Source organism: Mytilus californianus, unplaced genomic scaffold (assembly GCF_021869535.1).
Source record: "Mytilus californianus isolate M0D057914Y unplaced genomic scaffold, xbMytCali1.0.p SCAF_21, whole genome shotgun sequence".
Classification (NCBI taxonomy): Eukaryota; Metazoa; Mollusca; class Bivalvia; order Mytilida; family Mytilidae; genus Mytilus; species Mytilus californianus.
In genome coordinates, this window is record NW_026262670.1 from 2,417,556 (window position 1) to 2,429,842 (window position 12,287).

Below are 12,287 nucleotides of genomic sequence, written 5' to 3' on the forward strand. Positions count from 1 at the left end.
TATGTACAATATCTACCAAGTCTTGACCATGTTGACCTCCCTAATTACTTTTTGATGTTTCTTTTTACATAATATATCTATCAAAGTTTTCAGGAAATACATAACGCATAACCACCAAAAGAGAAACAATCTAACATTACAACAATAATTCATTTTTGTAGTTTACTTAAATTTTAATCATATTGGCATGTAGATCATGTATTGCTTATCATTTAGCTCTAAATACTTTCTATCCATCTGTGATAGTTTTTGAAGTGAAAGGCAAAATACTTAAATGTGTACAAATGTAAAGACAAACACCGTAATTGAAGTGCAGACAAGGCTATTGAAAGTGGATGAACTGTTTACATCGTTTTAACATTATTGTAGATCTGGTATTGCTGGTCGTTTTTGTTGCTGCCAGTTGCTGCCAGTTTCTGTTAATCTATAATAGTTTTCATGATAAAATGGCAAATTTAAAAAATGAGTCAACAATTGTCCTTTAAGAAGAACAGAAAACTATAAACCGTCCATTTATAGTGTCAGTAATGATTTTCAGCAATTTTGTAGATAAATATTTGATGTTAACAGTTTATGTCTTTCTATAATAATTTCAAAAATTACAAAAAGTTAAAATGAGTAAAACTATTCATTTCTCTCATATTGATTTTTTTTAAATTATAATTTTGTATTGCTGATAATTTTTGCTGAAAACTGTTTGGTCTAAACTTTTCAAAATAATAACAAGTAAGATTTAATTTCTTTAAGGGTCACTATTTATTGGTAACTACCCTAATAAGGGGGTAAATCTAAGGTTTTAATCATAATGATATTTTTGTGAATGTGCTGATCGTGCTTGTGTTTCAAGTTTCTCTATTTTTTGTGCTTTTTTCACATTTCTTGATCGGTATGAGAAAAATATTTCTCCTCACTAGTGAAATATCTGTTCTCGGCAAAAGATTGGTCGAAATTTAATTATGACGTCTAATTTTCTTTGGTTTCTTCTGAATTTTCTATTGTGACGTCATGAAAAAAGGCGACCATGCCTGATCACGTCACATATAAAGAACACAACTTTCTGCAAATCTTGAAAAGGAAGGATAAAAATCATCAGAGAAACAGATTCCACCACTATAACCCGTGTATTACGATATTTCTCCCATCTCTACAGTTAAATTCTACTTATTTAAAAAGCTCGGCAATCCTCGCGCTTTAAATATTTAAATTTAAACAGTTTCGAGTGGAGAAATATCGTAACATACTTGTTGCAGTGGTGGAATCTATATTTCTACAATGGTTTTCAAGTGAATAGGCAAAACTTCTTCAATTGAAAAAAACTCTCCTTTAAAGGCAATAACTCCTGAGTTTATTTGGGTAAAAATCCAAAGTAGAAAGATCTGATTATTTGGAGCATATTCACCCAGTCGGACTTTCTATGTCTATAAGGGTGTTCACGCTATCAAACAATAATCTGCATTTTATCCCTAGGTTGTGCTTACTGTTTGTTAATGTATTGAATATTGTTTTAATTTATTTTGGAAAAGAATATTTTGATAACAAATGTTACAGACAATGGAAGAAGAGTAATCAAACGAATTTGGTGAGAGGAGAACAACCTTGCATAAGAAATACAACCAAAACTTTAATGCCAATTCTAACATGATTATTGATTTTTATTTTTTTTGTAAATAAAGCTCTTTTGCAATACAACTTACTCTGCCAAGGATCTGTTGTAGTACCGTAAAACCTCAGGGACCACCTATCTAATCTTACTGAAAAAATACAGAACGTCCTTACAATGAACTGTACAAATATCGTAACAAAACATGCCATACGCTTATGTCTTTTTTTACTATATAACTAAAAACATTCTCGTTCTAATTTCATTGGCTTAGAGCATATATAGTCGTCTTGAAGAAACGTTATATTTATCACTGAAAAATCACGAGAGGTTAAAGGGGCACTAGCTGTCAATTTCACGTTCACCGATTTGATTCAAATTCTAATATTAGATTTATAACAATGTAAAACATTTATCCAAATAAAAAAAAGTCTAAAATAAACAGTTAACAGGGCTTAGGCTCGATAATATGTAGCTTTGTTTCGTGTGTATTTAAGTCTAGACGCCATCTTATCAACTATCAAGATGACCCCCAAAACAACCGACTGTCACATAGCACGTTTTAAACACAAAAATAAATATAAGTAGATATATGGATCTCGTGGAAATGGATTTTTCTATGTCCACTTTTTTTTCAATTTTAAGGTTAAAAAATAAGTTAATTTTCTATTTTACCTGTATAAGAATGATTTTTTTTTGGATCGAGTTAGTCATTCAAATGATTTAACTTTGTTTCACCTTCAAAGTTGACATTCTTTTCTTTTTATAGCCTAACACGCATCAATCATGCATAATCAATCTCTAATTAAGGGGTTAAAATGAAGTTCAAATGAATACGGATTTAATGAGGTTGAATTATTCACTTGCAAGTGAATAGTTCATTATCGATGTTTCTTAGCTTATTTTGACAAAATTGGACCATATACTGCTTGCTAATAGCGAATTATTATTTCATTAATGATTGAACAAATAAAAATTATAATTTAATGTATTTTATGTATCTCGTAGCTAGTGCCCCATTAATATAGCATTTGGAACAGCTAACTTGTACCTAAATATGAATATTCCAAGGCAACGTCAATGATGTCGATTTATGACGCCATGCAAATTCTTGATATATTTTTCCTTCTTATTTTCGGTATATTTTTTCTGATCTTCTTTTTTCATGTACTTTTTCAGTAATTTTTATTGAAAATTTCAACTTTTGAAAGTTAACAACTGCTAAAGCTGATGATATATTTAGTATAAAAAAGCAGCAGTTTGAAAAATATCATGAGCAAATACTAGAAAATTGGAGAAGGATAAAAAGTCATTAATCAACCCCAGAGATATGACATTCACTCTCGGCCGTTTGCCTCCGCCGTGAATATCATATCTTTGTGGTTGATTTTTGTATCAACCTCATCAAAAGTCAATAATTGTAAAGTAATGCTTCTTTTGAGCAGAACATTTCAAAGTATTAAAGATTGTAATCTCGTCATAATGACAAATGGTAGCATTAAAATTAGACTAAATGTTTTCATTTTGATAATTCATTTAATAGATAGATTGATTTATATACAATTGGAAACACCACTTCAATTTCGTTATTTTTTTTTAATTCAACTGTCTTTTTAATGTCTTAAAAGAGGGACGAAAGATACCAGAGGGACAGTCAAACTCACAGATCGAAAACAAACTGACAACGCCATGGCCAAAAATAAAAAGACAAACAGACAAATAATAGTACAGATGACACAACATAGAAAACTAAAGACTAAGACATTTTCTTGTGTTATTTTTTATTGTTTTTAGAAATAAGAAGATGTGGTATAAGTGTCAATGAGACAACTCTCCGTCCAAGTAACAATGTGTAAATAGTAAACAATTATAGGTCAAAGTACGGCCTTCAGCACGGAGCCTTGGCCCTCACCGACCAGCAAGCTATATCGGGCTCCAAAATTACTAGTGTAAAACAATTTAAACAGGAAAATCAACGGTCTTATCTATATAAAAAAACGAGAAACGAGAAGAACGTATTCAAAACATCAAAAAAACGACAAACACTGAACAACAGGACCCTCTCTTAAGTTAATTGCACATTTTAATAAGCGTTAACCTTCACCTTAACCTGAAAAGTAGTGTAACATTATAACATAAAAAACACCTTAAAAGAGGGCCGAAAGATACCAGAGGGACAGTCAAACTCATATATCGAAATTAAACTGACAACGCCATGGCTAAAAAAGAAAAAGACAAACAGACAAATAATGGTACACAAAACACAACATAGAAAACTAAAGAGTAAGCAACACGAAGCCCACCAAAAACTTAAGGTGATCTTAGGTGCTCCGGAAGGGTAAGCAGATCTTGTTCCACATGTGGCACCAGTCGTGTTGCTCATGTTATTATAATATCGGTAAATAGTCTAATTCGATAGGCCACATTCGTAAAAAGGGAAAGGGATTGTGGTTACGTTATAAGGAACATAACCGATATAATCTGTGAAACATATATTTCATAACGGTCAACCAACTCGTTTTAACTTCACCATTGGGAACTCTTGGTTTAATAGTTTCCTTGTGAGCAGCAACCCTCTATTAAGGAAATCATGATAGGCTATTCAAGCCCGAGAATATCGTATCAATTGGGAGATATATATATTTCGTATGCAGGCGCTGTGGGAATGTTGCTACATAGAAATGGAAAGTTCACAATTGGGAAGCTGAAATCATCTCTTTCGTCGTAAAGTTTTGTTTTCAACCGACCCTCATTGTCAATTTCTAGATGTAAGTCAAGATATGAGGCAGACTTAACCTGTATCCTTTATCTCTAGTTCGATGAATAGAATGTCAATTGAAATGGCTTAACCTGATTAAAAAGACAAATAAACAAAAACAATTAAATATAAACTGAACGAATGCATGTTATTTATGACACAATATAAATACAATATTAATACAAAAATAAAGATGTAAAACAATGTCAGAAGACAATTATAGATTGCATTTCTGTAAATATGAACAATGCAATTTCCCAAAGGAACTCCTTTCAGGGCTAAAACTTTTACCATGAAATTTTGAAAAAAGTTATATCCCAGAATGGAAAGTTCATATTCACTACTATTTTTTTCAAAGGTCAAAATATAGGACGCTGTGGCATATTTTCAACGTTTATATGCCCCGCACTTCGAAGAGTTTTATCTTACATTAAAATTTTATACTACCCCAACCTGAAATAAAGATTTCCACAGACTTCAACTTGATCGATATGAATATGTATATTTACTGGTAACATTCCCAAGTTATGTCTTTAAGAGATGAAATATAGAGATCATATCCGGGAACAGTTCTATTAATTATTTATGAATATTATATATCTCCCCAAAAGAGGCGTGGTTTTAGAAACAGCTGTATTTACAAAGTGCAAAGTGTAAAGTTGGTATATAATTTGCCATAAGATATAGTTGGTATAGAATTTGCCATAAGATGTAGTCACGTCTCCAGATTTGTTTATGTTGTTGTCTGTCATGTGTGAACTTTATCAAAACGCATCAACTCTTTGTAATTTACATTTGTATAAAATCATGTATACAATATGTTATGAAGCATATTTTGTTCTGCATTATACTCATCAGTATCAAATTAATGTAACAAATTTTTCACATAACACAACTTTAGATAGATAATTCAATAATGACCAAATAAAAAAAAAGAATTTTAATATTCGATGTTATGTATTATTGAATCTATCGTATTCAGTCTTTTCGAAGTCGTCATAAAATACAATGTGACGCCATGGATACGGGAAATATATTTATTGGATATAAATAAAGGTTTTACCTCTAACGGAATGGATTGTTGAACTTATCTGCAAGGTCCAATTTCCAATCGGAGATTCTCCCCAAAAATGAACTGACATATAAGTCCAATTTAGATTCCCAGCAGATAAATTATCCTCTGCATCTTCCTTCCTGTGGTGTAACAGGTTGCTCTTTGTACCAGCAGGTGAAATTAAATACAATTGAGTACCACCTCTATATCTTGTATACGAAAATGTTACAATGACCTGTACATGTTCCAAATAATTTATTGCTGAACATTGTTGAACAGTAATATCAATTAAATCCGATTTTGTAGATGTTGTAGTCCTTAAAAAAACAATATTGTTCACATTGACTCATTTGTACGATTTTAATTTATTATTTTATTTGCATTTAATCATATTCATCATTTAAAATTGTCATGTCCCTTTAAAATGATACATAAAACACTTAAATGTATGCATTATCCATTTATACGAACTGGTAATAGTCGGTAAACGAAAGAACAGATAAAAAAAACTCAGTCTTAAAGGAGATCGTACATCTGTCAAAAAGTATGCCATAATAATTTTTGCCTAGAACCAGGATAAAATATTTACAGCAGATTTAAAGTTGATAGGATTTAGTTTGTTTTGTAATTACTACAGTACTATAAAAATAAGGAGATGTGTTGTAATTTCAAGTGTTAGAACTATTCATTAGAGATCATTAATGTAGATGTAAGCAATTATATGTCATCGTACACTGTCGTACAGCTTTCTAGAATGAGCAGAACCTTAATTGCATTGCGTGCTATAAAATCCAACGAGATGACAAAATGAGAAACATTATATACAAGAAAACCAACAATCTGATTCAATTTGATAACATAAAAAAACAAGTATGACAGACAGCAACCGACAACCACTGGGTTTCGGGCCAATGCCTTGCGGCAAACACATAGATAATATCAGTAGTAAATTGGTTTTAGTCATAAAATCTTCTGAAGTCTTTCGAGCAATGTTCAGACCTAGCCATACCTGATAATTCAGTTCTATTCAGAAAATCAACATGTATTCTATTCAGTACTGTTCAGTAGTTTTTAGACAATTCAATATGGTGTTAATGTGAACAGGCAAGTAACAACTTCTGAACACTCATAACGATAATGAATTTACCGTAGTAGATACGTTTTGTAATAACAGAAAGACCGAAAATTACTTAATCATTTATTGTTCAGTTTTTTAATAGCTGTTAAGATCATTATGACCGTTTCATCAAAATTGGTTTACTAATGTTTGATTGGTTTAGATATGTTTCTGAGCGCGCAAGTGGTGTAACAACACAACATAAGAACAAACTATAAGAATTAGTTGAAAAATACTAGTAATCAGATCGGCACGAAGCATAAAACATAAATAACAAAACGACACAAAGCACCAATATAAGAAAACTCATTGAGGTGAGTTTAAAAGAAGTTTTCTCTCAACGCAAAAGAACATTAAGTAAGGCGACAAGGAAAAACTAAAACCATCTCTCTGTCACCATCTGGAATAAGTTTCTCAATTAGCTACCGACTGGAATTGTCCGTATTTCGTCGACTTATGAGTTTGTATGTGCGTTCGGTATCTTCTGCGTCTTTTTACTAAATATATTTATGTTTTTTGTAATATCTTATAAGCCCACTATTGTCTATGCGACATTATCAATGGTTTGGTCACTTGACAAATGATACTTGAAATGCTAACCATATCAAAGTTTTAGTGTGTTTACAGTTCATGCGATAACTCCAACAATTGTCTGTCTGTACATTGACTAATGCATATTTGTAGTTTATAGACGCAACATAAGTTTACAGATGTTCAAATCCAATAACATCAATAAGACCATAAAAAGCAAGGTAAACAAAATATACCTGAATTACATGAACTCCAAACGGATCATCGGGATCAGGTTTGTCGACACTGTAAGGGTCTCCTTCTGTGCACGCATTACCCACAATGCAAGGCATACTTGTATGTGCATTTTTATACAGAAATGCAATATTCATAAACAAAAAAGGATATAACACCACAGGAAATACTTACATATATGGAAATTTGTTCCTTGAAGCACAAGTATGTTGTTGTGGCACTGATTTCCATTGAGAACCAACAGATACCATAGTCTCAGCATTCATAAGACCGAAGCCCAAAACCTGACTAACTAACCATAACAATTACAAATTATACAACATAAAAAGAGGAAAATATATCAAAATAAATTTTAAATCATGAATGAACAAGATTCAGAATTATTTACTATCTACAAAGTTTCGTCTGCATGTTTTTAAAATTGAGAACTACAATACCTAAATTTGCAACCAAACGTTCTGTAGAAGATATATTTTGATTTTTACTTTAAAGTACGTTTTACCTCCAAAAGTGCAATATCGAACATAATAAATGTACATGCACAGACCTGTAACATTAATATAGTCTAATAACAAACACATTCACGCATTTAGGTCTATTTGAATGAAAAGAGTAATATTATGTTTGTCTTTAATTTTCGTTTAAATAGATAAAACAAATGTATTCCTATAAAAAAATAATCTAATGACCATTAGTTCCTCGATTTCAAATGTAGATTTTATCGGGTCTAGGTTTTATCAACCAAAAAATGCAAAAATAGCACAATTTGTTCATCCATAATTCTAAACTCGTTATTTAGTTGTGTTATTATGGTTATGGTCTTTAAAACGAATTTAAATAGTACTGGTACTTACCAATTGTTGAAGAGCGCACATTGACCTTTATATTGTTTATTGTTTAAATGTAAAGTCATTGACGTATTTTCCTCATATATTATTCAGAATGTGTTTTTGAAAGGTTCTGTTATTCTTATACTCCAGGTTATGTTTGCCAAAAGAAAAACCTTAAAGTATGCATTATCTAACGGAAATATCGTACAAAAATATTTTCTTCAATATTTGCTGGGAATGACGTCCAAGTTTATCCTCACATCAGATTGGGATATTCTTTTCTTATGCATTTTGGTATAAAAATGTCTAACGGATCAATTGTATGGTGAAACAAAACTATTCTAGATTAATACGTTATCGATTAGTGTCCAATTAAATTAGAATCTTATAGTAATTGAAGCAAGAAACAAAGTGTTTTTTTTTCGGTATATGAATATTACAGGTAATTTTGTAAGTAATCTATAATATTAACTTTATATTATAGGGGTTGTTAAACATTTGTCATATTTTTTACCGCGTAAAAGCAAATAATTTTTTTCAACAATTTCGAAAAAAAAAGGTTTTTTTCCTGGAGGTACAATCTATCTTTTAACAAATGAGAATCATGTTAGAATATTATATGGTTTATATTTATAACAATAAGAAAACCGCAATTTTTTTCTAAAAGCTTTATAAAATATTTACGATGAACATTTAACAGAAAACCACAACTTATCAATAACAATCGATTACAACTGAAAGTATTAAATGTTTTAACAAACTGTAGTAGCATTTGATCAGGGGAAAAATGACATTAAACAGGTCATTATTGTATGCATTGGAGCCCTTTTCATTGAAGCTTTGTATCGTACGGGTGTTGTTTTTTTTAATTTTTTTTTAAAGGAAATGCCCTATCGTTCGGAAAGGACATAGCTCCCTATAGGATAGGTATATAGATAGTTATTGAACTTACATTCTTGATTAGCTCCATTTGTTGACCAATCAGAAAAGGTATCAATGAAATTTTTCCTGTTTGAAGTCAACACAACTAGATGTTGTATATCTCTCCATGTCAGATTTGGACTGCAAATTCAATTTGTTTTTATTATTGAAACATTCGTTCAGTGTATGTTCACTTGTACTAATATGTCTTTTGAGTTAAGTCAATTGATATATTATAGTGGGTCTTTCTATGTTGTGATGTTACACTATTGTTTCAGATAAGGGTGAAGATTGGTACCTATTAAAACGTTTAAAACGTTTAAACCCGCTGCATTTGATTGCACCTGTCCCAAGTCAGGAATCTGTTGTTTGTCGTTTGTTGATGTAGTTCATAAGTGTTTCTCGTTTCTCGTTTTTTATATAGTTTTGACCGTTGGTTTTCCCGTTTGAATGGTTTTACACTTGTCATTTTTTGGGCCCTTTATAGCTTGCTGTTCGGTGTGAGCAAAAGCTCCGTGTGGAAGACCGTACTGCGACCTATAATGGTTTACCTTTACTAATTTTAACTTGGATGGAGAGTTGTCTCATTGGCACTCATACCACATTTTCTTATATCTATTAGCAAAAAGAAACTAACACACAATTATATCCATGTTCAACTTTTTTTTCAATTTCCACCTTGTCCCACCATGAAATCGTACAAAGACAAACAATTATGGTACTCAGAGCAACGCAAAAGCGTTGAAATCGACCCCACGTCATAACGTGAAAAAAGGAAAACTAGAAGACATCCTCATTCATCAAATATATATGAAGATATCGAACAAGTTGACCCAAACTTAAGAAAAAACCGGAAACAACCCTGGTGTACCGATAGAGTTAGAAGTTTCTCCTTTTGTAAGGAGAAACACACATTAGTAAGATATTTATCAATGATGAGTCAAACCCTTTTTCATCTGATTTTTGTAGTTTGTTCTAATGTTGTCCCAAGTTAGAAGAGAATATGGCATCCAAAAACATGATTAGCTACGCCACATTCTATATATGCCTGTCCATAAGCATCAACCTATAATTCAGAAGTTGTCGTTTGTTACTGTATCTCATTTCCCCCTCAAATGTGTCGTTTCTTACTCAAGCCATAGGTTTTCTTGTTTTGTATTTGCCTTGTCAAGGCTTTTTATAACTTGCTAAGCAATATATGTTTTGTATATTGTTGAAGGCCTTATGATGACCTTTATTTGCTAGTATCTTAGTCATTTGGTCTGCAGTGATAGTTTTCTCCTATGCAATTATATCCACGTCTTCTAATTTAATTAATATTTTAAGATTTTGGCTCATGTGGTAAGTTTCGAAGGCGTTTCACTGGAAGGTTGTATAGCACTTAATTAACGGGGTTCGATATTTATCCAGCTATATAAACATATGATACTTTTTCTCTGTTCCCCCAATGTGAAATCATCGAGTGAGACTAATAACCAAATTACATAAGAAAATGCCTGTACCAAGTGAGGAATATAACAGTTGTTATCCATTCGTTTGATGTGTTTGAGCTTTTGATTTTGCCATTTGATTAGGGACTTTGCTTTTTGAATTTTCCTCGGAGTTCAGTATTTTTGTGATTTTACTTTTCACATGTGCAAAACACTGGACGCCACGTGTTTATTAGGAGTTGCCTATCTTTCCGAAGTACTTGAAATCACCTCCATTTTTGGCTGAGTTCTTGTTGGTCAATGTTTTGTTTTCTTTGAAGACGTATTGTCCTCTCGAAGTTTTTAGGTTTTTTATTGTCATGGCGTTGATTAATTCTTTTTCGAATTATCAATTTAAAATTCCTTTGGTATCTTCCGTTGCTTTTTTTAGACATTATGATAAGAAAGAAAGAAAAGTTTATAAATTCAAATAAGACGACGTAAGATAGGTGTTCATTATCTTAAATGGTTATTCAAAACTATTATGTGTGTCATTTTTATTTCATTTACTACGGGAACTACTTTGAAATGATAACGATGAAGATACTCATAATAATCAACAATTCTATAGAGATTATATTCGATAATAGAAATGTTGAAGTTACTTTGCTTCAAGTGTAGAACTTACTTTGCTTCAAGTGTCATGGCAATAATTGCAGATGCAATAGGTGCTGAAAAAGAAGTTCCCTGAATACCTTCGTTTGTACAACCTGACTTAATTTTTGTTGTTGTCTGAAATATACAAGTCATTACAAGATCAACGGTTTTGTATAATATTATAAAATATCATTTCCAATATTTATTATACAAAAGCACAATATATAACCGCTTTTATGCAATACAGAAGATCACAGACATCGCTTTTTTGAATATAAATATATAAATGGAAAATTTGAATTTATATGAATACTTTTTAACCCTAAAATGTATCAATGTTTTAATGCTCTTTTCTGAATTCCATGGAGAATAAAACAGTGTTTTCACAGTTCTCTGCAACAAATAATGGCATCACAGTACCCTATAACATTTTGTCTGCTCTTTGTGTTCAAATACGACATATTGCTCCGTTGATGATCAATAGATAAATAAAAATAGGTGTAGGTTAATTATAAACGCGTACAGAATAATGACGCCGTTAGCATCCACGGTTTTTATTTTTTCTTTCAAAAATTAAATCACCTACCAAATATTGATCCTGTTTACTGCCACCATATGTCGCTGCTAATGCAGGCGCACACACTTCAGAGTACCATGCATTTTCGTCAATTTGTACACTGGTAATAGCTATTGTGTATATACTATTTGCATAACCGTCAGCATTACAATTATCATCCAATCCCCCATTACCAGCTGAAAAAATGTAAATGGCGCCCTTTCCGTTTCTTCCCTGGAATTAAAAAAGAAATGTGCGTATCAAGAAGCACAAAAAAGTTGATTAAAAACCAATTGTTCTGAGAACAATTGAAGGTCTGTCCACATCAATTTTCAAGGTTACTGAAAAGAAGCTAGTTCCCGATTACTCAAAGTTAAAATAGGCATCCTATCATCAGTTTCTTTATGCTGATGCAATAAATAAATGGTTTATATATATTTTTGAGTGAAATAAGGGAGAGAATATGCTACTTCCGGTGAAGTAAATGTCACTTTCGGTCTTATATGATAGCTTCTTTCACACTGATTCCAAAAATATATAGTTTCTATATATTTTTGCCTGTGAAACAGGAGATTATTGGCCTTTTCCGATTTATCGAAAGTCACTTCTGGTCTTTAGTG

At 31.6% G+C, this 12,287-nt stretch overlaps 1 protein-coding gene across 8 annotated transcripts in view; it reads right to left on the reverse strand.

The window, feature by feature from the left end:
* Nucleotides 1-12,287, reverse strand: part of LOC127731964 (furin-like protease kpc-1) — a 183,784-nt gene that overhangs the window by 156,235 nt on the left and 15,262 nt on the right. For all 8 annotated transcript variants that reach the window (XM_052240902.1, XM_052240901.1, XM_052240908.1 and 5 more), the window contains 6 exons: nt 11,698-11,901; nt 11,143-11,246; nt 9,077-9,186; nt 7,469-7,586; nt 5,422-5,729; nt 1,695-1,751 (listed from right to left, as the gene is read on the reverse strand). In XM_052240902.1, the coding sequence (XP_052096862.1) occupies nt 1,695-1,751; nt 5,422-5,729; nt 7,469-7,586; nt 9,077-9,186; nt 11,143-11,246; nt 11,698-11,901 (901 nt within the window). The remainder of the gene's footprint in view (nt 1-1,694; nt 1,752-5,421; nt 5,730-7,468; nt 7,587-9,076; nt 9,187-11,142; nt 11,247-11,697; nt 11,902-12,287) is intronic.